Source organism: Pecten maximus, chromosome 4, assembly GCF_902652985.1.
Source record: "Pecten maximus chromosome 4, xPecMax1.1, whole genome shotgun sequence".
Classification (NCBI taxonomy): Eukaryota; Metazoa; Mollusca; class Bivalvia; order Pectinida; family Pectinidae; genus Pecten; species Pecten maximus.
This window is the reverse complement of record NC_047018.1, coordinates 29,179,358-29,206,174: the sequence shown is the minus strand read 5'-3', so window position 1 is coordinate 29,206,174 and position 26,817 is coordinate 29,179,358. Positions and strand designations below refer to the sequence as shown.

General features: G+C 36.2%; 2 protein-coding genes and 1 long non-coding RNA gene across 3 annotated transcripts; 2 read left to right on the top strand and 1 right to left on the bottom strand.

The window, feature by feature from the left end:
* The first annotated feature begins 7,752 nt into the window (after positions 1 to 7,752).
* Positions 7,753 to 9,890, top strand: LOC117325746. The gene is made up of 3 exons (XR_004532371.1): positions 7,753 to 7,992; positions 8,569 to 8,791; positions 9,737 to 9,890. It is a non-coding gene; the product is annotated as an uncharacterized LOC117325746 (long non-coding RNA).
* A 2,232-nt stretch (positions 9,891 to 12,122) lies between these two features.
* On the bottom strand, positions 12,123 to 12,923 carry LOC117326486 (violaxanthin de-epoxidase, chloroplastic-like). The gene has a single exon (XM_033883236.1). The coding sequence runs from the start codon at positions 12,921 to 12,923 to the stop codon at positions 12,123 to 12,125; it is 801 nt and encodes a 266-aa protein (XP_033739127.1).
* Positions 12,924 to 16,505: 3,582 nt separating this feature from the next.
* Positions 16,506 to 25,779, top strand: LOC117325745 (probable assembly chaperone of rpl4). Its single transcript, XM_033882186.1, has 11 exons — positions 16,506 to 16,654; positions 17,741 to 17,838; positions 18,836 to 18,982; positions 19,309 to 19,461; positions 20,462 to 20,562; positions 21,377 to 21,500; positions 21,827 to 21,928; positions 22,359 to 22,427; positions 22,746 to 22,886; positions 25,301 to 25,376; positions 25,629 to 25,779. Exons 1-11 carry the CDS (start codon positions 16,612 to 16,614, stop codon positions 25,742 to 25,744), a joined length of 1,170 nt encoding a protein of 389 aa, XP_033738077.1. The 5' UTR covers positions 16,506 to 16,611; the 3' UTR covers positions 25,745 to 25,779.
* Positions 25,780 to 26,817: the final 1,038 nt, after the last annotated feature.

Below are 26,817 nucleotides of genomic sequence, written 5' to 3'. Positions count from 1 at the left end.
GATTATATAATGTACCCCATACAGGGCCTCGAACATACATCGATTATATAATGTACCCCTTACAGGCGATTAACCGTGGTCATATGTGTCTAGATTTTATCTCCATGTTAGGTTATGGAACTTAGGAAAGTAAAGGAAAAACTTTACACCCCAACCCAATGAGGCAGAAAGCCGACGGCAAATGTATTGGTCTCATTGGTGACATTAAGGGTCATCTATATAGCAGAATAGTGATGAATTTCAAACACGAATAAATATCTAAAGATTTTCACAAAAATAGTCATGTAAAATACCAAAATGTTTGTTTGGACATGTAGTTTCTTACAATCACCAATAATTTGCTATGGATGCTGTCAGTTTCTTCTTTGGAGTTACGTTGTGGTAAGATGTAGCATGGAATAATTCTAAGTCGCGCAAATGACCAAACCTGAAAACAGTCAATCTGTTATGCTCACAAGTGTCTATACCTTAGGGTATGAACATTTGTTTGACCGGATTTTACTTCATATACATATAAACGCTTATTTTGTTTTGACCTTGAAATGCAAATGGCGGCTGTGAATAATATCACACAAATATGGCATATTGGGAGGCATTTCAATCAATAAAAATGCTCCTATATCATACTTTTAAGACATCTGATCATCGTAAGAATGACCTTTATACGTCAAATTGTTAAACTGTTGAGTTTGTGGCCTTTTTCAGAAATAGGCATATTGTACCGCAAACTCAACAGTTGAACTTTTTTTTTTCTAAAAGCAGTCTTCTTACCATTTCCAGAGTTCTTTATAGTGTCTAATAAGAACATTTTTGATGTTTGAAATATATATCCCAACTGCCATATTTGTGTATATAGTGTTTATACATACATGTATAATAAAGTCAAAACTGGTCAAACCAATGCTCCTATTTTGTGCTTTAGACTCTTGTGAGCAAACCGACATGGCTAGTTTGTGCAATATATGCGATACAAATGAGTTAATTATGTCCCCCTGAAACATGCATTTTTCTCATGTTTTGTTGACATTTACAAACAACTTAAAAAATTAAATGTCAACAGCAAGGCCCTAAGTTTGACATGATACATATGAAAAGTTTATCAAGTTAATTCAGTTAAATTGCACCCTAGTAAGGATTTATAGCCTTGTAAAATATCACTGTTTTGACTGGATTTCTGTTTGGATGCCCCTTAAGTTAGTTAGTTGACGTCTAGGAAAGGATACCAATATTCGGCTTAGAAAGAATGTACAAAAGACAAAAGATATCAGCACCTTTCAATACAAATTGAGAGTTAGATAGAGTCAAAAATGAATAAAACTTCATCATACAACTGTTTCTTAATTCTTAGACTCGTCAGCGTAAGTTGTCCCCGTTCCCTTTCCGTATTGACATAGAAACGTAGAACCTTTGGATCTACCATCTTTTAAGAAGTCGCTGGTGTAACCCATGGTGTTTTAACGATTAAAACAGAACATATCCGTGCAGTTGATTGTAGAAGAGCATTGGCTGTTCTTTTATGTTCAATGTGGATCGTATTGCATGGATACACAGCTAGATAAAGCATAGAGTAAGTACATTAAACCAACATTATACACCGCTAACAACGTTAACCATAAATAAGCTCCTATCAAGTGACCTTTACCTTATCTATGAGACAGTATATAAGTCGGGAAAGTTCAGTGTTTACGTAATGATGTCGCTTTGGTCAGTTCTTATTCCCCTTTGCGTTGCACAAATTGGTAAGTGTAAAAAAATGTTATGTCTGGTTGTCTTATCTGTAAACACGACGATTTATTGAATTATTTCAGACTGTAGTACATTATATATCAACTTCGATTGACATTGCACAAGCACACTTGCAGCTCTACGAGACAAAGCCGGGAAGTGAATGTTTTTGTATGTCATGGACATACTGTTTCACAATGTAGCGGATGTAAATGTCAGATTAAAGACAACACCGCAGGGTTCATTGCAGAATTCTCACATTTATTGAAGACGATTTCAATTAAATACATAAATCATTCTGAAACATACAAAGATACAAAATATATAATCTCTACTCACACATCACATACACGGAACTCACACTCACTAGACAAATCACATTTAATACAAGCGAAATGATATAATTTCACTTTACTAATATGTAGCCGCGAAAGTACTAGGGAGACAGCAGATCTGTGTTTGGCTTTTCATTTTATTATTATTTACCGTCACATGGACATTTAAACTTTATTCTATATATATATATGGATTTATCTTAAATCATGACATCAAATATATATCATACAGTGCATATTCAGTAAAAATAACAATACACTTACAACACGTATCGTGTATCAATGCTGATTTGCACAAAGGCACAACACTCCTAGTACGTCACAGTCTAGAATCGCCTTTTATATAAACTACAATAAAAGATCATACAGAATATCATACATGATAACTCATACATATAAATATATATATCACATCAAATACGTGATGATTGCTTTACTGATAAGATTATATGATTTTATTCCAACTTAACAATCATGTCAGAATAGTATTCACGTATACTCGTATATAATCAAACACATTATTCAATGGATCATTAAAACACTTAATTAATCATTCGATCACTTGTGATTGTCAACCACACGGGGAAAAATAAATTAATTCAAATAAAACTAACTTACCCATGATGAACATATATAGCGGGCAAACCAAGATAAACCATTAAACCACCGTCTACCACGGCAAATTCAAAACTGCCCAAACACAGAGAAATATTCACTAAAACATACGAAAACAACATCCAACCAATCAAACACCTTCGTCAAAGTCCGTCAGAACTGTCACATGTCCAGTCTGTCGGTGACCACTATTTACGCACACACACATACATACATGTACATTACGAACACAAAGAAACGCGCACGCTGATATAATACTCGCGCGCAGGTAAAAGCGTTTTTCTAATCCAACGGAGTAATTCCATCAATGACAATCATTATAATAGTATATAATGATTAAAATGATAATATTTATAAACAAAACTATGTATTACCAATACATCCTATTAGGTATCATTGAATATATTACCCTTTTACAACAACAGAACCAAACATTAGACTTTTAGAAAATAATGAGTTTGGATATTTGTGATCTGATACTCTTTAATTTACAGTATGTGCCGTGTGTCCAGACGGTTGGATACGTCGAGGGAAATCTTGTTACCTTATTTCCACAACACTTCACCAAAGTGGCGATTCTGTGGTACGTTATCAACGTTAAGACAATAATTGTTTACGATAGGTCTTTGTTCAGAAACGACTATTTGCAAGGTCACCTGCAGAATGTATGTGTGAGGGAGTGCCCAAGTATACGGCCTGCTGTATCCTGCTGTATGTTGATGATGATAATACTGATTCCTGATTACAATCAGGAAATGTCTTGCGTGATCCCTGCTTAGAATTGACCTCATTGAGATACTGGGTATATTTGTCTTATCCTGTCTACACGTTCTTTCTGTTGTTTATTTTCCTCAGTTGGTGTCTGCGTGACAACTGTCATATGACATGGGTTGATGGTGTCTCCTTGACAACTGACATCAGAAATCCCTGAACCAGTTTTACTCAGAAATCACTGAACCAGTTTTACTCAGAAATCCCTGAACCAGCTTTAATTGCAATTTTGCAGAAACCTTCAATGGCCTAAGGTCAACAAAAACCATTGTGAATCATATGGTCACCACCTTTAATAGGGACTGAGGGGAAGAGCCAAAAGGGGTCAAATTGACCTAAATGGGATCTCACGTTTGCCTCTGGGAAGTGGATAAACTTTACTCTAGTTTATATCGGGAAATTTACATTTTTGACCCTCATTTGTTTGAATTTTATAGGAATTCATTCCATCTTGGAATCAGCAGGGGATGGCAGTTTGATGACATGCCCTGACTGAACCCCTGGGCTGATTGGTGGAGCAAAGATGGGTCAAATTAACTTAAATTTCAAAAACCTACTTCTCAAGACTCAATAAAGGTAGGATCTAATATTCTATTTTTAGATGTAAGAGTCTTAAGATGCTTTACCAGAATTGTGAATTGCATGACTCCGGAGTCTTACGTTTGCCCCTGGGGAAGAGGTAAACTTTACTATAGTTTATATAGGAATCACATTTTGACTATCAGTTGTTGGAGTTATTTTGGAATTGATTAGTAAACAGTTTTGGAAGGCAGTTTGATGGTTTGCAAATTTGGCCCCAGGGGCTGATGAGCGGGGTCAAAAAGGGTCATATTGACACAGAAATATTTCAAAACTCCGGTTACGTTAAGGCCTATAGGCCTTGTTACTAGGTTTCTAGGGTGTGTTCTCCTTTCGCCCACTTTTTAAAAATAACATTGGGGCAGGTATGTTGTGACAGTCATTATAGTCTGCTTCATATATACCTTACCTGGATCTTACCTGTACGTTCTCCCACATTACCTGTTTGTCATATATTTCCGAAGTTTGTCATGAAACATATTCATATGATGCCGTTGATTCTTCAAAAAAAAATATGAAGATTTATAATTGTAAATTTTGTTGTGTTAGTAATTTAACTGGTAAATATTTAACTGATAACGGACAAAAGAAGACGTTACATTTTAATATAAATTACTAATATAATAATATTTTTTGTGATGTAGTGTGACTTTGAAAAAATACAGGTAAATATCTGCATGTATTACCGGACTTTCCCAGAACAGACTATAATTGGTGGGCCATTGTTCTCAAGTGTTTATATAATGCTTTTGAACTCCAAAAAGTGGGCGAAAGGAGAACAAACCATTTCTAGATAGTGTACATATTGACCACGCCTGACTGTATCCAGGTGTACAATGTATTGTTCATTTACACTGGATTTGTCAATATGGCGGAGTCTAATGCTAATGACAAGGTATAGAGATGGCGATGATTAGGACCTTAAGTGCAACAGGAAGGGTTCAATATCACTCCTGACGATGTAAAGCCACCAGCCGGATACAATACTCTCCAGAGTGAGCCTTATCTCATTCGAGCACCAGAGGTACAGAAAATACCACACTTCTCTGAAGAAGATCCTCTAATAACCGGGAATGTGTCATATTCGGGAATAGGCGGTTTGAGGTACAGTGCCTTTCAAATGATGAAGAGGTCACAGAAAGTGTTCTGGCCCAGGCTGTCGATAGGTCGTTACGGGACACTGCACGTCGGATGATGATGTCCTTTTTTTAAATTCATATCAAGAGCCTGAAGAGTCTGTCACAGAGTTTGACTGCAGGCTTAAAACCCTGCTGCATGTCGCTGTTGAACATGAGTATTGTATTTATGTTACGCCATAAATTCTGGACATACCTATCCTCTGATAGACTGGAAAGTAAGACGAGGCACAGATATGCTACAATTAAGGAGTTCGACCAACTCCTTAGAGAGATTAGGAGAATTAATAGATCAACAAGCAGACTACAGGGTAAACTACGGCTGGTGCTCCTCCTCCAAACTATAAGGTGGATGCGAAGACCCAGCAACATAATATTCAGCCCAAGTTAGATTTAGGGAAAAGATTTAGTGCCCATGAGAATGATATGAATTCCAAAATGGAGATGGGGTTTGAAAGTTATTTCATTGGAACAGTTATTCTCAGACGCAGTAAAAGCAATATGTCATGGTTTCAGTACCATCGATTGCTTCTGTGTCAGAGGAGACGGCTCCTCCTTCGGCCGGGGAGGATGTGGGATCAGGCACAGAGTTTGATTAGATCGATTGGGCATTGGAGTAAAGGAAAGATTCTGCTCTAACTAGACTGAGTATTCAGTAGTGACCTTTTTCAAGGGTGAAAGAATGAGTCTGTTGAAGTACGCAAGTATCTTAGGGAGCGACGACACATTTCCTTGTACTAGGGCGTTCTTTATAGTTCAGCTAGCTATGTTAGACAACACCCAGGTTAAGCAGCTCTTGAAACCGAAAGCTTACCGAACTCAAGCCTTGAAGGGTGTTCACGATGATGTGGACCATCAAGGGAAAAATAGGCGCTATGGCTTGCGCAAAAGCGACATTACTGGCCTCAAAAAGTTGATATGAGAAAATATTGGTTATTGTTGACCATTTCACACGATACGCAAAAGCAGTGCCGTGTAGTAATCAGTCCGCCTACACCACAGCCAAGGCCTTGTATGAAAATTTCATAGTCTACTAGGGTTTTCCCGGGAAGTTTTTCAGCGACCAAGGTCGTAGCTTCGAGAATAAGCTTGTTAGGGAACTATGTAAGCTCGCTGGAGTCAGGAAACTCTAACCACTCTTTATCAACCTATGGGGAATATGGGGAACATGCTAGCTACAAAGGCAGAAGAGCAAAAAGCAGACTTAAAATGATATGTCTCCTCAATGGTCTATGCCTACAACGTTACAAAAAGCGGAACGAAGCTGGAGTATGCATACCGAGCTGCTAAGGAAACTGGTCACAAGGCTGACAAAAACAAAGCTAGCTATGATACTAAGGTCAAGGAGTGAACCATAGAGGTAGGGCAGAGCGCTAGTTAGGAAGGTAGGTTTCCAGGGGAAACATAAACAAGCAGACAGATGGGAGCATGATCCTTATAGGGTGGTCTGTATTACTAGTTCCGAGATACCTGTCTATCGGGTGCGGAGCGAAAAGGGGGACTGGGCCTCTACGCACTTAACATCGGAATATGTCATTGCCCTTCATAACATCACCCATTGATGAACTGGGGGGGGGGGGGGGGGGGGGGGGGGGGAGAGTTTGGTAGCGTCACTGAATCTGATTCTGACTCAAGTAGTTGACAGAACAGTACGGATGGGCAACGCTATGTAATTCCACAGAGACAGGGACCAGATTTACCACCCTTTACTATAAGCACAGGGGATGTTTTTATGGGCTTAAATCCCAGCAGCTCCAGGTCAGTATCGCTAGATACCATGGGTACGCCCAGAGCAGTCACTTCGGTAACCATTTCAACAACCTATGGGAATAGTCAGTACAAACACTCGATATAAGTCCAGGACAGGGGGTCGGCACGGGGAGTCCGTAAACCCCCAGATCGTTATGGAGGTTGGTCCATGTCGCATATCGCGAGGGAAGAGTCCATTGGGGAAATATTTGTTTAGTATTTCGAAGTAGAGAACATTGTTTTAGATATTATGTTTGTTTCTCTTTCACGACTGACCCAGGGACTACCGGAAATGTTTTCAAGTTATAGCCTTAATGCTCATCATTTTTATTGATCTAAATACTTTGTATTGTTTAACATAATTGAGATGGACACCACAGGCATGTTACGGGTAATGCAATAGTATATTTTGTTCCTTCCATGTGCAGGTGCAAGTGGTTTCCTAGGATATAAACGTGGCCGTTGTAGACGTATAGTTAAATTATATATTTCTTTTGCCTGTATGTGACCAAGGCTTTCACTACGATACATGTATGTGTATATGGCGAGTACATGTTGTTTAATGTACCTGTGTGATTTTTTTTTACTTAATCGTCCAGTGTAAGTGTCCTGTGGAATATGGACAAACCGGTCCGACGTGACATTGACATGATCTCAGCATTTGGTCAAATAATCCGCATCGCATGCTTCTCAAGTTCCTCATACCCATTTACGTCACTTCGTTAGCTTTCATCTAACCCTCTTTTAACTTATGTCTTATCCGATTGCTGGTCGAACACGCGAGCGGTCCAGCAACATTATCATAGCTCTCGGAGTACCTGTCGCCAGAGGTTTTCTTTTTCGTTTTTTATTTTTTTTTTTTTCATCGAGCTACATGGTTTGTCCTCGTATCACGCCCCGTTGACATATCTTCCAGTCAAAATAATCTACTGACATTGAAGGATGATGTCATCATGTGTATACTTCTACATGCATTGTTTAATTACAGATATATTGCTTGACAGAAAATGCGACTCTCGCTCAAGTTGACGATAATCAAGAGTTGGAATTCCTCAGGAAACTAGTCAAGCGATTTCCTACAGGTATCTCATGTATACCTTTCTATAATGTGTAACTTTGTTCTGGACAAACGGAGGTAGGATATGTAATCAACATATGATACACATATTTCATATTGATAACAGTGCTCTATGTCCTAAATCATTTTTATTTACATACAGTATTCAAAATGAAGGTTGGTTGTATGGTTAATATAACAGGTGGAATATATAGTAAACACATCAAAGGTTAGTTATATTTTAATATAACAGTTTAGAAATGGTTAACGTTAGAATGGTTAGCTGTATGGTTACATAACAAAGGCTAGATATATATGGTTAATGTAATAGGTTAGATATATGGTTAACATAACAAAAGGTCTGTTGCATGGTTAATGTAATGGGTTAGATATATGGCTAACATAACAAAGGTTAGTTGTATGGTTAATGTAATAGGTTAAATATATAGTTAACGAAGTCTAGCTGCATGTATTTTTTTTCTTTTTTTCTTTTTTTTGTAAAATTGAAATATTCCTCTCTATGTTGTTATGGGGGTTCCCTCTCCAGTGTGTTGTGGCTTAATATCATACATAATTCAACGTCTTTCTATTGTTCTTAAAGCACCAGCAAGCAGACATTATTACTGGATTGACGGTGTGCGTACTCATGATAACCATTGGGTAAGAAACCTTGACCGCAATTCTCTTACTTTCTTCTCCTGGGGTACCGGTGAGCCAAAACCCAGTTTCGGCGGAGAAAACTGCTTAGCATTATATAACCATGTGGATTTCTTCTTTGCGGACACTTCTTGTCACGATAACGGCCAGTACATCTGCGAACTGAGGTAAGTTTTAGCTTCGTATAATGCCATTGGCAACCTAAATTAATGTATAGGAATGTATAACCCACTCTTCCGTTACATGTAATACAATGATCGTTTGTGTTACATGTCATACATTGTATTCTCATCTGTGTTACATGCCATACATTGTAAGATGTTTTGTGTTAAATGTCATACATTGTATGATGTTTTGTGTTACATGTCATACATTGCAAGATGTTTGTGTTACATGTCATACATTGCAAGATGTTTGTGTTAAATGTCATACATTGTATGATGTTTTGTGTTACATACCATACATTGTAAGATGTTTGTGTTAAATGTCATACATTGTAAGATGTTTGTGTTACATACCATACATTGTAAGATGTTTGTGTTACATGTCATACATTGTATGATCTTTTGTGTTACATGTCATACATTGTATGATGTTTGTGTTACATGTCATACATTGTATGATGTTTTGTGTTAAATGTCATACATTGTATGATGTTTTGTGTTACATACCATACATTGTAAGATGTTTGTGTTACATGTCATACATTGTATGATGTTTTGTGTTACATACCATACATTGTATGGTGATTTGTGTTGCATACCATAAATTGTATGATCGTTTGTGTTACATGATTTACATTGTATGATCGTTCTTGTGAAATGTCATCAAGTGTATGATCATTTGTGTGAAATGTCATCAAGTGTATGATCGTTTGTGTGAAATGTCATCAAGTGTATGATCAATTGTGTTACATGATCTATATTGTATGGTCGTTTGTATTACATGTCATACATTATGATCGTCTGTGTTACATGAATTATGCAGGGACATTCTTTAACGAGAATATGACCCATTGTTCCGAAAAAATTAAGTTAAAGGTATTTGTTATTACAAATTTTCATAATAAATATCTTTAAAGTCAAAATTGGTGAAATTTTATTGTTTTCTAGTGACCCCGTTCAGTCCTGCGTACATACCACGCCCCTACCTACTGCTGACACGAATGGTTCATGGATCCCACTGGGCTGATCGGGTAATCTTCATCGCATAATCTTTGTACTGGTAAACATAATTTTGTAAAGGAATAAATGAACGGTACCATAACCTCTTGTCTCACTCTATTATTGTGCGCAAAATCACACACGGCACACAGCGGTAACTTTATTTCAACATCCAGCCAATCGAAACACTGAAGGAATGTTACCGAAGGACTGATTAGTCCCAAGATTTTTTTTTAAATTGCGTGTGGATCAGGTTAGATTGGTTCTTAAACTGGATAATGAATCTTAGTAGATTTTACAGAAAATGTGGTGTTGTTGTAATGACAGCTACATGTAATAAAAAAAACATTGAAATAATTGATAAGTCATTTTGTCGTTTGGTGTTCTGTTACGACTTTCAGGGTTGTTCTGTAGATGTTGGCAGATGTGTTCAGGCGAAGTGCGAAGATAACAGCTCATATAGGGCAAGCATTTGTGCAAAATGTTATGACTTCTTTTATCGATTTTTAGTTTCCATAGCTTACTTCCATTTCTCCAATATTCAATACATATATATAGTCATGTGCTATACTACGATATAACCAGAAAGGAGAACAAGGACGACGGTCTGTTTGCTGGGATGGTCAAAATGGATATCACTAGAAAATGAAAGAAAAAATGATACTTTCAGTAATATCTTAAAACAAGAGGCCCAATGGGCCTGTATCGCTCAGCAAGTTCTACAGCGAATGTGCAGTTGATTGATGTCATTTCTACAGATACTATGCTGATAACCAATTTATTCAATGCATATTATTGGCCTAATATCGGGTCTTGGTGACTCTTGGCTATCAGAAGATTTAAAAATATTTCACTCCTGTGACCTTGAATGTAGATCGATGTCATTCATTTGAACACATTTGGTAGCCCTACACCCCAGCATGCTACAGACAGGCCCAACCTCAAGTGCCTGAGCCTCTTCGTGTTTGAGAAGAAGTTGTTTGAAGATATTAGCCGATTTGACCCATGTGACCATGAATGAAGGTCAAGGTCATTCATTTGAACAAACTTGGTAGCCCTTCATCCAAGCATGCTACAGGCCAAATATCAAGTCCCTGGGCCTCTTGGTTATTGAGAAGTCGTTTTAAGATTATAGCCTATTTGACCCATGTGACCTTGAATGAAGGTCAAGGTCATTTATTTGAACAAACTTGGTTGCCCTTCCCCACAGCATGCTACAGGCCCAAATATTGGGCCCCTGGGTCTCTTGGTTATTGAGAAGAATGTTTTTGAAGATTATAGCCTATTTGACCCATGTGACCTTGAATGAAGGTCAAGGTAATTTATTTGAACAGACTTGGTAGCCCTTCACCCCAGCATGCTACAGGCCCAAATATTGGGCCCCTGGGTCTCTTGGTTATTGAGAAGTTGTTTGAAGATTATAGCCTATTTGACCCTGTGACCTTGAATGAAGGTCAATGTCATTCATTTGAACAAACTTGGTAGCCCTTCACGCAAGCATGCTACAGACCCAATATCAAGTCCCTGGGCCTCTTGGTTATTGAGAAGAAGTTGTTTGAAGATTATAGCCTATTTGACCCCTTTGACCTTGAATGAAGGTCAAGGTCATTCATTTGAACAAACTAAGTAGCCCTTCACCCCAGCATGCTACAGTCCCAATATCAAGTCCCTGTGCCTCTTGGTTATTGAGAAGAATGTTTTTGAAGATTATAGCCTATTTGACCCATGTGACCTTGAATGAAGGTCAAGGTCATTCATTTGAACAAACTAAGTAGCCCTTCACCCCAGCATGCTACAGTCCCAATATCAAGTCCCTGTGCCTCTTGGTTATTGAGAAGAATGTTTTTGAAGATTATAGCCTATTTGACCCATGTGACCTTGAATGAAGGTCAAGGTCATTTATTTGAACAGACTTGGTAGCCCTTCACCCCAGCATACTACAGGCCCAATATCAAGTCCCTTGGCCTCTTGGTTATTGAGAAGAAGTTGTTTAAATGAAAAAAATGACGTCGGACGGACGGACGACGGATGCCGCACCACGGCCTAAGCTCACTTGCCCTTCGGGCAGGTGAGCTAAAAATGATACTTCCAGTTTTTAAGGGAAAGGGGGGCGGCATGTTTTCGAAAAACAAAGATGATGATATGACAATGGTTGAATTTATGATGTCGTATATGTCGTATATTGAGATAACAAGTGTAGACATTATCATTTCATAGTCATGTGGAATATATATCGATAGTCATATTATTGACATAACATAGGTTTAGATATTTATCGAGGAACAACATTATACCTTTCAAAGATCTAAAATATTTATTCATCCATCGATAACAATTAAAAGCAATTTGATGTTTTCGGTGCACAAAACTGGTCGACAGGCAGACCGAGGGTTGTCATTTGACCTTTAACCTCTGTCATAATTTCACTACTCAGCTCAGGATTCCGAGAGAAGACGACGGACCCTTCGTAGTACCAGTCGGAAGCCACGTGACCGCAGTAGTATCCAATCATATAGCTTAGCTTTGGGTCCTGGTACAGAATTCTCCACTCTGTGGTCGTCTCGTGTCCCATTTGCATGCTCTTATACTCCAGCAGTCCTTGAAACGATGCATTATTTTGCATAGCGGTTTCGTTAACCAATTTGTGCTTCAGCTTTCCATCAATGGTGTGCACGTCAAAATGTTCGTTCACAAACAAAGAATTTGAATTGTTCGATGGATAAAACGTGGTAATTTGGCAGTCAAAACAATCGAAATTCGGATTCAGTCCAAGGACGATATACCACGAACCTTTGAGTTGTTGTGCAGGCAGAGTTTTCAGAGGTAAATGTGGAGGCTTACAGCGGAAATCAGGGTCTGGCGAAACCATGGTGATGCATTTATATTCCGTAAATGCACACTTCATAAAGGTGTCGAACACGTCATCCTCGTAGGAGTACAGGCAGTCAAACATACACGTCTCGTTTTTCGTCCCACAACCCGTGATACATGCGAGTGCCGATCGACAGTCTGAGTCTAACATACAGTTCTTAGATTCGTCCTTGCAATGCAACATCATACAGACGATGTTTTGGCCACTTGCTCCATTCGGACACAACAGAAGAATAAGTGTTACGGAAAGTAATATAGACAACATGTCCGCGATAGTTGTACGTCCAACCTCTTGCAATAGAATACCAGGTCTGGGGCTTAGATAGTGGAAGTCATGAGCTCATAATAAGGTTAACAGGTCATCTATATAACAGTGTTCTGTCACGTGACTTGTGAATATGAATTCTAGTAAATAGTAGGAGTTACCTTGACCGCAGTGCCAGTATACGGTATCCATACGTTACTGCTATCTTATCTAAAGAATATCGAAACATGTTAATAATATATAACGATCCTGAAACTTACGACAATAATGTATTGTGTAAATGGTATCCCCCTAGTGCACTCCGTTTCGAGGTAACAGGAATGTGATTCAGTGGTTTCACGGGTTTGCTCGGTGAAACTAGTGCTGGGAAGGAAGCAGGTTCAGTGCATTTTCCATGGAAGTAGTATAATGGTAAACGTTTTATCTTCCACAAATGTCTGGTAAACAAGCACTTTTACTCTCCTGATATGTAGCTCTAGAAACAACAAACTCTCTCAATCAAAATATAAAAAAAAAAACAAGAAAAAAAAACAAAAAACAAAAAAATATAGATTTGCTCAAGATAAAAACACGGGATTTCCATCTAGAAAATGATCGAAGACATGTTATCGTTCTGACGGTCGTTTTACCTTCGTTTTCTCTCCGTTTTCTCTTCGTTTTCTCTGCGCTTATTTTCTCTAACCAGTCATTTGACTTGACCGTGACCTTGAGCTACGAAGTCAAGAACAACGATTTACATGCCTTTGTTGCTAGTCATTCATGCTATAAATGTGCTAATTATAAAGTCTGTATGGATGAGGCCTAGAGTATTGAACGTTTTAAAGTGCATTTTGATGATAATTTTGAATTTTGGCGGGAGAAGGGTTCTCAAAGTGCTGTTTCTGCGTTATTTTTTACGACTCAACCTTGAAACGTTGCAGACATCTTCAAGAGATTATATTCTTCTATATTGTCAAAATAGACCTTTTTTGAAAGAATTCGATTTTTTTTATTTTCGATCATTTGACCTCCGTGACCTTGAACGAAGGTCAAGGTTAATGAAAAGCAATCTAGTTTAAACTTTATTTTATTCAAAAATACATAGCAATATAATATATACAATATAATTTCAAAAAGGATTCAGAAACAAGTACTAAGTACTTATGTAAATCTGTCTCTTTGAAAGCAATCTGCTCTGTAGGCGCTCGTTTATGCTGTTAATATGCCAAATATCAAACATACACTGTATGTGTATGAAGATAAATAAATAAAGGAAAATAGGTGCATTTGTGGGAGAAATTTCAATTTTGGCGGGAAAATGAACATTTTTAAAGGTGTCATTTCTACGTCATTTGTTTTATTGCACGACCATAAAACTTGCATATTTCATCTCAGTAAATGTTGCTCTTTGACATACAATTAAAAAAGCAATGAATTGTTTTAATCTTTGACCTTGATTTGACCTCGATCTAGGACCTTGAACTTGACATATTTTCTAATGACATGTTTCAGAGAAAAGTTAGTCCCGGCCATAAAATAAGCAATGCACTGAGTGTTCAAAGAAGAAAACGAAAGGACAAAGAACCTGATTTGAATGAATAGTTTTCACATTTTTATTTATTTGATTATTTGACCTTGAATGAAAAATAGTATCTTTTGTAGCCAATCTTATATGCTATGCCAAATATCAAGTCTATATGTGCAAATATGAAGGAGCTGAACTATTTTAAGAGCATTTTTGCGTGAAACTTTGATTTTTTATTTTCAAAGTGCCGTATCTCCGTCATTTTTCATCCGATACCAAAGAAATCGCACAGTCCACCTCAGAGGATCATGCTCTTTTATGTGCGGTGAAAGTAAATCTCAGATTCAGATTTTTTTCCCCCCCGACATATTGTTTATCCTATAACGAGGTTGTGACCTTGACATATTCTCTGATAACATGGCATGGAGAAAAGTTAGCCCCGACCATTATCTACATGACACACTCATCGTGAATGTAATGGAACGATTCCTTATGATGTTATGATCGTTCAAAAAACGCTTTTAAAAAATCTATTTTAGATCTGTGATCTTGACCTTTGAACTTATTGTTACCAAAATGTTACTGTAAAGATCAGCTCGATGTTGTTGTCATGCACTATAATATGGTCGTTTTATCTTCATTCATTTATGAATGGAACTGTTTTCAAAATCTGTGGAAATCAGAAAAAAAATATAACGAAAACAATAGAGATTTCCATCCGAATTGGAAATCCCTAAAAACAAAACTAAAAAAATGGAAGAATACATTAAAGACATAATAAAAAGATTTACAAGATATAACATATTCAATATCAATTAGGTAACACATGAGAAAACAGACCAGCAACCGACAGTATAGAAGTCTTCAATCCTTTGGTAGCTTGTCCATAACTATATTGATATGACGACAGATGGAGCAGGAAATTACCACTGACACACCCAGCAACTAATCATAATAATGTACATTCAACTCATTGTATATAGCGCTTCCTACCATAATAGGTGTGTGCTATTCATCTCTCTAGGCATGGAATAATCATTAAAACTGTTGAATAACATTCAGTTTATACCACACGTGGAATAAACTATCGAAATACGTTTTGATTGGGTTGACACGCGTACGGTGACCTTTGACCAAGACTATTTTTTAATCATGTGGTTCTATGCAATTTGATTGGCTAACATTTGAAGGCCGCTTCATGATGTCATGGAAAGGATAACGCACCAGCGGTTGTTGTTTTTTATGTTATAATATATATAAACCTGTTTAGCATTTTGTTATGATTTGTAAAATAAATTGTAATAGTTCAATACATGTCCGAATTTGTCTGTTTTTCATATCAACTAGCGGCATTTTAAATTAGGTCATATCCTTACACCACACCAGATATTGTGAAAAGAACACGTGTTGACACTAAACATGTATATTCATCTTCAGAATAGCTTTTCAGGTTTTTTGGGTTTTTTTTTTTTTTTTTTTACTTTTTTTTCATCATTACTCTTTTATATGCAACGTCATATATGCCTACATTTGATTTTTTTTTATCTATAGTCACATTACGTACGACATAAAAACGCAGAATATGTTGGTGCTTTTTGACAGCTTTTTGTTTACAGCGAATGTTAAAAGTGGACCCGATAATTTGATAAATTGAATTAACATGCATATTGTGTATGCTTATTCTGATACATGCACTATGTAGTCCTTTACAAATATTTGTGTCTCTCTAATTCTTTTACTTGATAGGCCAAGTAGATTTTTTTTAAAGATAGAAAACGCAGATTAAGCCGTTTTCGTTTTTGCTATCCAAACGGTTAGACCACTTGGACCGGTGTTGTTCGTTTTTTATATTGTTTTCAGACGAGCCTTGACAAAGTGACAAAGACTTCGAAGGCCTGTATTAACATTTACATGTGAGACAAGATATATGCTTGAAATATTACATTTAAAAACTCACGAACCGGTTTGTCCGCATAAACGAACAGACTCTACATAAAATCGGATTTTCTGTAGGAGCCATTCCGCAATTTGGTTTTAATATTACCAGTCGTAGTTAAGCTTTCTGGTGATGATGATTTTTCAAGCGTCTGTTCGCATCGATTTGCTCACACATGTGAGCGGTGGCACAGCATAATATTTAGGAGATGTACTTACTCTAAAAGTATTGAAGCTGATACAGAGAACATGGGCAAACGGAAATTCAAGAAAAGTGTTGAAGGATCTCTTGGTAATTTTAAACAAGCAGCTGATTTTTAGTTTTCAATGTCCTTAAACTCGATATCTACAGTGACTACACGTAGCATAAGACACCGACAAAAAACAAAAATGCTTTTAAAATGCCTTGATAAGACGGTGTAGAACAGTGTGATATCTTCTAATACAATACAGTATATTTGTCCATATACTGACATAAACACGAAGAAAGAGTATTTTATGATTTCGAGCAATGGAACTAAACATAACATAAACAATGAAGTTTTAAAGCTCCCTATGTTATTCTTCTAAATGGTAATGATCAACTTCTACAAGTTGAAGATAATGTTATGAGAGAGAAGAGATGCAGTCGCGATCGTTTCCTAGAAAGCCAACAGAAAGATGTGTATATAGGTTTTACTTAATTTTGGGGGATATATACTGACAGGAGGCCAGGGCAGTCTTAATTAAATGATTCAGCTGTTTGACAGGAGGATATGATATCTGGTGGGATCTTATTCCACTCAAATATTGTACTTGAAAAAAAAATGATTGTTTTCTGGCCATGGTTTTGCAGTGTGGTAGTTGAAATGATTTGTGATGGGTATGCCTTGATTGCCTGTTTGTTGGTGTATGTCTGTTGTGTTGGCTGATGACTACTTGGTTTTTGGTAATTTTGTGCATCAGACAGAGTCTAAAGTCTCTACGTCTGTCATGTTTTCGTGACATATATGTTTAATGATAGAATATATACCCTCATGATAATATAATGTGATAATCAATACCATACTTCTTTATAATTGCTATTAAAACTCGGAAACTACCCACTGATTATAGAGGCCTTAAGATGTTTACCAGGTATACATCAATACAATGTTCCATATTTGTATGAAAGGAACAGGCCAGTGGCTTTTACCTAGTATTCACTCAGCTGAAGGAGCATAATTCTATGGCTCAGGTGTAAAGTCATGGATTACCACTCCAAAGACCTGTATTCAATCAGTAACAGTGTGTTTTTCAGTTTAATATGTATATCTCCGAATAACGTATTATATGTAATTACATGATATGTATTTATGCAAACAACTTCCCTCATATTTTTATGTTTTTGTTTTTTAAGCTGAAAGAAGGAGACGTATACAGCAGGCGAAAAGAGAAGTGGCACATGAATCGAAAGGGAAATCTCCAAAATACAGTGTTGAACAACTTTTGGAGAAGGTAAATTTATGATGTAAATAGAGACCTTCTATCATCAGTAGGGCATTATTAAAGACTTGATGATTTTCTATAACTGTTTATCTGCATAGAGTGGCTAAATTAGGGTTATTCAAATTGAGCTTTGTAAGTGCTTTTAAAAATTTAGAGCACCAGAACATATTTTTAAAAAAAAGGTAGACTATTGCTCCCTGATATTTCTTCCTAGCAGGAACATAATATGTCTCATCTAGGTATGCAATATGTTATATAAAGCATGGACTTGTATATTGTATTAATATATAGATCATTAGCCAAAGTAAGTTTTTTACCATAAAGAAGATCATTTAATGTGTGTTTTAAGTTTTCAGAAATGTTTATCGAAAGATATCTTCATCCACTTTAGAATATGTATATAAAGTGAAGAAGGGCAGTCAATTGGTTACTGTAGTGCTTAAGAAACATCACAGTGACGAAATTATTATTTAGAAATATAATGGTTTGATGTATCAATGGTATAACTTTTAGCTCGCTTAGTAGAGCATAATTTTTAATTAGACTAGTAGACTGTAGGAAGGACCCATTCTACAATATATTTATCAATTACTCTGTGCTACTTACAAGTATTACATTAAATCGTTAAACACTATTAATATATTTCTTATATTATTTATTGTTTATAAGTCATAACAAATTTCAAACAAATGTTGCTTTAAAGTATTCAGGGATCAAGTGAGTTGTATCTCTGGTGGCTGAGAAGTTGAACTCAAAATCACTGTTGCTTTGCACCAGAATAATAACGCAATGTTTGTTTGAATACTGAAGTAAAGAATACAAACCTTCAGAGTTATATTCCACTACAGTGCATATTTTTACTTTTAACAAACTGATATTTCATTTTTATTCTTCATTTATGCAGTAATTGTCATAACTTATAAAAGTTAGTTTTGTTACTTAAAATAAATTTCATGATATTGTATATTCTACTTTATAAATCGGTCCTATGTTTTCTATTGTGCAGGCAGAAGATTGTATCGATAGATTTGAATATGAACTTGCCCAAAAATTCTGTCAGAGAGCTCTGGAGATGGAGCCAGATAGCATTCTGGCCCTGGAAACAACGGGATCTCTTTTGTTAGAGCTTGGAAATCAGGAGGCAGCCAAACAGGTACAATATTCTGCTGTGTACCTATATTCTGAGGTGCTCCAATATTCTCCACAAGAAATTCTAAAGATCACTGCTAAAAACCAATGACTTCACTAATCAGTACTTAAATATCTGATGTATCCAGGCTTATAATTAAAAACCTGAACATAATTCTGCAATACTCTTCTTAATAGAAAGGATTAAAGTAAATTGACATATGATTTTGATTGTAATAAAATACCAGTATTCAATGTATTTCTAATACAGAATACCTCCAGTGTAAAATACATGGTTACTTCCCTTGGATGGTTGTCATTGATCATTATTTCATAACACTATCTGTACAGTGTTTTGGTCGAGCTGTGGAGGTTAGTCCTAACCAAGGCCACTCCAAATACATGTACCTGGGACAGTTGTTTGAAGGTGCGCAGGCTGTGCAATGCTTCCAGAAGGGAATAGAATTGATGATGAAGGAATACGAGGCAAAGCAAGCAACAGAGGTATGCAGTGTATAATTAGCATATCTAATTTTTATTTTTTATATTTTGTAATGAGTTTGCTGGACAGATACTTCTAAACTATGATGAAATATAAAATGTTGGTAGAATGGCATACTTATTGCTTAACTACCAACTGGAAATACAATGTAGATACAAATTACACCATGGGAAAGTCAAAAGTAAACCATAGCTTATATTGCCTGCAGGTTATACAATTCAAACCATTAAAAATATCTTCTGCAGGCTATGTGATAAAGAGGGCTTTTTGGTATGTTTTCGAAAAACCATACAAATTGTAGACTATAAAATATTTGTCAAGTCCAATGTCGTTTAACCTCATTTATAGATTTAATTATTAAGCATATATCTATTCACACTTATTTCTCACGGTCTGTACCTAAGCGAACTGAATTTCTGAATACAGAAAACTGCGTAGTATTATTCCCATCATCATACATTTCAGAGTCACTGTCAAATAGCCCAACTGATCCCCTCCTGAATACCATGTGCTTCCAGTATGGCTAACAACATTCAAATTAAAGTCTGCATTACAACTATACATGTTCCTTTTATGATAACTGTCTCCGCTCCCATGTCTAATGCCTTGTCGAAAACTTAATTTACTACTCACATTTAATTCAATACATCTCGTATAAGGAAATATGTGTGTAGTACCAGGTGCTGACATTGCTGTTTAAATCAGAAATTTGAATTTACCTGTCTGTTTACATACAAAGTACAGACAACTTACAGGTAGACCTGGAAATACAATCTGATCATTCCCTGATAGTGTACTTGTACTCAAAATTCATTACGTAGTAGATGACCATGCAAAATGTAATGTAACATGCTATCTGCAGATTTAATTCATGAAACAATTATTTTGACTTATGTTGGCTGTCAAAAGGAGCGGGCAATACACAATAAATTGTAGTTCTAACACATGTGCAATGTCTCTTTTGACTTTCTGCTTCGTTAAAGTGTGATTTGATATTGGCAGTTGGCAGCTGCATGTGGAGGTGGACCAAGAGACGGGGTTTCCTGTGAGGAGATTTGCAATGCCTATTTGTCTCTGGCCGAGCTCTACATGACAGACTGCTGGTAAGGTTATAGACCAAGGAGATTTTTAGGTTGTCTGACCCAGAGGTCAGGATGACCTATTGCCATAATGTTTCATCCTTCATTATACACCCTCCGCCATGCGTAAGATTTTTACTTCCAAAACTCTCTAATCCTCCTGAACCCAAAGTGGATTACTACTACATTTGATGTGAAACATCATTTTATATAAATGAGGCTGGTGTGATGCCTGGGGTCAGAGGGGTTCCAAAAAGGGAACTTTGCTGAAATTTTGCTTTAAAACCCTATTCCTCCTTAACCCTTGTCTGATTTACAACCAACTTTGGTGTGAAACATCCTGTCAGAAAGCCAATCATATTTCATATAATTGAGGTAGGTGTGACTCCTAGGAAGAGAAGGGGTGTGGCCCCAAAAGGTGAACTTAGCCGAAATTCTGCTTTAAATTGCTACTCCTCCTTAATCCTTTAATGGATTACAACCATATTTCGATTGAAACATCATTATGGATGGCAATCATTACTTATACAAAAGGGTCAGGTCCAATCCCTGAAGACAGAGGGGTGAGGCTCCAAAGTAGAACTTTGCTGGAATTTGGCTTTAATATGTTACTTTAAAGACTCATTAAAGGGTGATATTTTTTTTTATTAAATACCAGTACAGATACTAAGGTTGTCATTAATCAAACAGCTCACATAAACATCTTTAGTGCTAGAAAATGTGAACTTTGTTTCGAATGTGTTTGAGCTAGTGTTAAGTTTTACACATAAAGATACAATTGTGCATTTTGTTATTGAATCATAAAAGTGGTTCTTACTTTTAAAATTCAACTTTGCAGCATGGAGGAGGATGCAGACGTTAGATGCGAACAGTACATAAACCATGCTCTAGGAATAGATAGCGAGAATGCTGAGGCCTATCAGATGATGGCCAGCTTCCATCTCTCTAAAGAGAATGAAGAGGTAAAGTATTTTCATTCCATACCCCCTGATATTGTAGCATAGTTCTTATGGAGAATGAGAAGATAAAAGTGATGTGTATCAAGATGATACAAAAGCTTCTCTCTTTCACTACCTATTCAGTTGGTTTACTTTTTGCTCCCATTTGTCAGAAAATTTTACAATATAAATGAAGTATTTGTACAAAAGAGTCCTAGGCTCTGTTTTAACTGGAACAAGGCATTAAGCCCCATCAATCAAATCAATGTACAAAAGAAATGGATAAATAAGTAAACTCTATATACATTTGTACCACTTAAAACATAACAGTTAAATGTGTGCTGTTTTAGATGGCTGCAGAGATGATCAAAAAGAGTGTGTCATTATGGTTACCCAAATATAAAGCAGCTGACAAAGGAGAAGTGCCTGATGAGGAGTTTAACCCACTCGAGGTAATCTTTACATTCACGCCATCCCCATGGGACCTGAGAATTAGCTGTGTTGTCAAAAAATATTGATGCAGAATTTTATGTTCTTGTCAGTGAAGATTTATAGTTAAGTTGTTTAAACACTTAATTTATTTCTAATGTAAATTATTGAAAAATGAAAGATAAATTAGGGATCACCAAATTTATTTCTAATGTAAATTATTGAAAAATGAAAGATAAATTAGGGATCACCATAAGGGTATTTTGAAATTTTATTTCATGCTGTAGTTTCAGGTACATGTATAACAATTATTTCCATTTGACAGAAGGGAGGTAATTTGAGTGGGACCTAAATTAATGATGTCATAATCAGGTTATGACTTGTATATACAAATATTTATCATAAAACATCAGTTATATTTTCAGATATTGATATTTGTTTTTTCTTTTCCAGTTAACTCCTCTGAGTTATGATACAAGGATAGCGTCAGCCAAAATTTTAACTGAAGTAAAACAATATGAGGTTAGTTGAAAATGTTTTTATTTTATTTAAAATATTTTTTCATTAATATCATTTTACACAACTGTTATGTTGTACAATGGTTGTTTATGGTTACATTTCAGTATGTTTTAGTTCAATATTCAATAATGCAATTTGTAACAATGCATTTGGATGGTATGCATGTAGTTAGTTATTACACTGAATAGCTGAAATGGATTAATCATTGCAGAGAATGTGTGTACAGTGTTCTTTCCTTATAATACTGTTGTTAATAATTAAAAAATTGATGAATGCACTTTCCTGTTGGCTAATTGAAAGTCCTGTTAATACCAATTCTAGACAGCTGTGGATGTACTGGAAGGTTTACTTGATGAGAATGATGAAGTTCCTCAAGTCTGGTATATGATTGGCTGGGCCAACTACCTACAGGGCTCAGACTTCAAGGAGAATGCTCGTTACTACCTACATCAGGCTAAACAGGTGGGTGGTGACAAATTCATGTGTCAGCGGTGTTGTTACAGCTACAAAGCTGGATTCTACAACTGACATTTAACAGGTAATTCATCAATAGATGGTCTATTGTTAATTTACTGATACCTGTATGGTATTATCGATGTGTAAGGTAATAGCTGAACAAGAGAAATTGATACTGTAGCTACATACATGTATAGTACATAGTACATAGTATTTACCAAGCTATACGAGACTATTGTTGAACCAATACTGTTTTACTGTTCAGCCATATGGGGACAGACTGAACATAGGCTAATAAATAATATTCAGAACCGAGCTATGAGGATTTATTTAGGTGTGTCCAGAAATACTTCTAACGCGGGTAAAATCGGTGATATGGGTTGGATATCGTGTCTAGCCAAACAGCGGATAGAGGTTTTTAGACTGTGCTGTAGACTGAAATCAGTGGATTGTGATAGACTTTTGTATAAAGTCCATAAGTGGTCAGAGAGGAAGGGAAAGTCCTGGGATGCTAACGCAAATAAACTAGCAAAACATTACCAAGTCGACCAAATCATCACGAGGGCTACCGGAGCTACGAAAGCGGTCATGCACAATATTTCTAAAAAAGTTTTTAAGTTAGATGAACAGTCATGGTTTACAAGGGTCTGGACAGATAGTGGGCAACAAAATGGTAATAAGCTGAGAACTTATAGATTGTTTAAGAAAGATTTAATACCTGAAACTTATGTAACCAGTATTATGCCTAGATCACACAGGAGCGTTTTAGCTAAACTACGATGTGGAAGTTTGCCACTATGTATAGAGACTGGTCGCTATTTTAAACCTGCAATACAATTATGTGATAGACTGTGTACATATTGTAAATCTAAATCTGTTGAATCTGAAATTCATTTTTTATGCGAGTGTGATTATTATAATGAAATCCGGGAACCTCTTTTTATAAAGGCTAATGACATCTCATCAGATTTTTTAGATATGTGTTCGAAAGATAAATTTATATTTTTAATGAATGAGGCATCTCTGCAATGTTTTACAGCTAGAACAGTGTTTTTATGTATGAGAAAACGTCGTTCTTTTAATCATGATTGATTTGTGTTTATGTTGTATATTAATTTCTGTGTCTCGTAAGCCAAATACTGGCTGGGCATTTTATAAATCATGCGTTGTTTTAGTTAAAACTATTATGTATGTATTTTAAAATGTGTGACACACTAATAAAATATTTATTATTATTATTATTATTACAAGCTAACCGGTTATAAGTTTTATATATTAAAGTATTTAAACGGTAAAAAGTGTAATCCAGACGATTCTGCCGTTGATACATTTATTATGAGGTGTTTACAAAAGGATACGATATTAACGTGGCCCTGTGGTCAGGGTCAGCTGAGGGAGTAAGATTAGACCTACAGACCAGTCAATTTTAAACAAAGATGTACCCTGTACATGAGAAGTACAAATATACTTGATAGAAATATCCCGCAATTAAGTAATTAGATCGACTATGGCTCAGAATATGAATTATTTTATGACCATATCCGTAAACTGTAAAACGAAAGTAGGTCTAGTCCAACTACATAGGTTACGATACGATAGCTATGAATTAAATCTGTGTTACTTTCCGTTGTATTTTAGCACATTGGTGTCTCAAAAATTGCGAAAATAATCCGGGAATGTTCAATGATCTTCTGTTTTTATTATCGTTGTGCTTTCCGTGTCACGTTCTAATAACCGACGCCACGAAATATATCATACAGCTAATGGACCGAAGTGTTATCCACTCCAAACCTCCATTTATCGACTATAGATGCCTGATTCTATAGCCTGTAGACTTACGGTTACGTCATCAAATGCATTTCCCTCGAAATTACTGGGAAATCTAAATCAATTCTTAAAATGATATGAAGCGAAAGATATAGAAAATGTCTAAATAAAAACATTGTGATCAGTATTGGGTGCAAAGTTAGAGTGCATTGTAAATAATTGCTACGATTCGCTAACCTAATACATAAGTAATTTAAATCAAATTATTTTAAAATCCATATTTCGTTTCTATTATAATCTTAAAATTTGTAACACAAGATCATTTAGAAGCTTTGCAGTACTGACTCTTTCAAACGCACAGATGCTTTGATTTGAGCAAAGATGGCGACCCGAAGCTGTGAGGCGGTTTGGATTGGAATTAAAATGCGTATATTTCGGCAAGTAAACATCGTACACTGTTCCCGTGTGGTCAGATAATCTAATTTTGTCATAATGTATTCAGAACAGTTGTTGTTTAGTCGCTACGGTCATTAACATAAAAATTCGGATTAGTTTATAAATACTTATTTAATTATTATTATGTATTGCAATTTGTCACTATGTATCCCTAATAAGAATACCTGTGATGATTTGTGTTGGTATGTCATTAACAGGTGTATGAAAAGATTAAATGTGATGATCCAGAACTTCTGAAACATGTTGAGGAGCTCATGGAGGAGATTGGCCCAGGTTTGTGTTTTATTTATTTTGACTGTAAAACTGGTATGAAGCCCTAGTATAGTTAAAACACTGTATCCTAACAACTTTAAAACTGATGTAAAGTCATAATAGCATTTAAAACCAGTTTTGGTTGATGGTTATAGAAATATTACCTTGCTAGTATCTCTATCCAAATTTTATTTTCCCAAAAACATATTTGAATATTTGTCAATGCTGTAGAAGTAATGCTATGTTTCATAATCACCATGTTTTGTATTGTAGGTGAGGAAGAAGAGGAGGAGGATAAGGATGCTGCTGATGAGGATGTGAATGAACTAGATAGTGACAGTGATGAAGAGATAGACAGTAAAACAAACGGGGAAGCAATGGAGCACTGATGTTATTTATAATCAATAAATACTTTATGTTCAAAGCTGTTTTATATTGTCTACTTACTGAGGACACTGGTGGCATTGGTGGCTGTGTGGTTAAGGTGTCCCGACACTTTATCACTAGCCCTCCACCTCTGGGTTGCGAGTTTGAAACCTACGTGGGGCAGTTGCCAGGTACTGACTGTAGGCCGGTGGTTTTTCTCCGGGTATTCCGGCTTTCCTCCATCTCCAAACCTGGCATGTCCTTAAATGACCCTGGCTGTTAGGACGTTAAACAAAAATAAACCAAATAAACTAAACCTGAGGACACTCGCACTGCTATTGGTGTATACCTGTGTTTTCTCAAGCTTGTAGTCTTAAAGATTAACAAGGCAAAGCACTTTTTACTACCTTCATTGTTATAACCAACCAAACAGTTTGTAGAGGTCATTTGGTTTTGGATGTATTTTTGTGTGATCACCTTCCCATAGAGCAAGTGACTTTATGCCATGGTGTGGCATACATTGTCTGTGTAGTGTCAACTTTGTCCTTCAAACAACTTCTTAATAACCAATATAGTCATGGTGTTGTGTCAGTAGCATGGATTGTTGGGAGGACAAATCAGTGAGTTCAAATACATGACCTTGACCTGTCAAAGTCACAAAGATCAAATGTTTTCAAATATTTGAACAACTTCTTCACAATAACCAAGAGGCCCCGGGTTATGCTATTTGGTCAGCAGTATGTTATGACGAAGGGCTAACAAGTTTGTTTAAAACAGTTTTCTTGACCTACTTTCAAAGGTAAACTTATGAAAAAATCTTCTAAACGTCTTAATAATCAAGAGGCCCAATAGTATGATTCTTTGACATTAGCATGCTTTGGTATAAGGGGAACCAAGTTGGTTCATGAAAGAAGGGTTAATTTGAGATTAGCAATAACCTTGATCAACCTTAAAACTTTAAAAAGTCACACATGATGTCCAGTTTTCCAACATAACATTCTCTTCATAAGTTTAGAGATATAGACCCATTGGGCCCCTTGTTTATATGGACTGACTATGAATACATTTCATCTTAAGTTTAAAATGGAAACTTAGC

What these genes read in the sequence shown, in the direction of transcription:
- LOC117325745 (XM_033882186.1), top strand. Translation starts at nt 16,612, where the DNA reads ATGGGCAAACGGAAATTCAAGAAAAGTGTTGAAGGATCTCTTG. An exon ending in CTCTACATGACAGACTGCTG is followed by an intron (nt 20,563 to 21,376) that starts GTAAGGTTATAG and finishes TCAACTTTGCAG; the next exon opens with CATGGAGGAGGATGCAGACG. An exon ending in TCTCTAAAGAGAATGAAGAG is followed by an intron (nt 21,501 to 21,826) that starts GTAAAGTATTTT and finishes GTGCTGTTTTAG; the next exon opens with ATGGCTGCAGAGATGATCAA.
- LOC117326486 (XM_033883236.1), bottom strand. Translation starts at nt 12,923, where the DNA reads ATGTTGTCTATATTACTTTCCGTAACACTTATTCTTCTGTTGTGTCCG.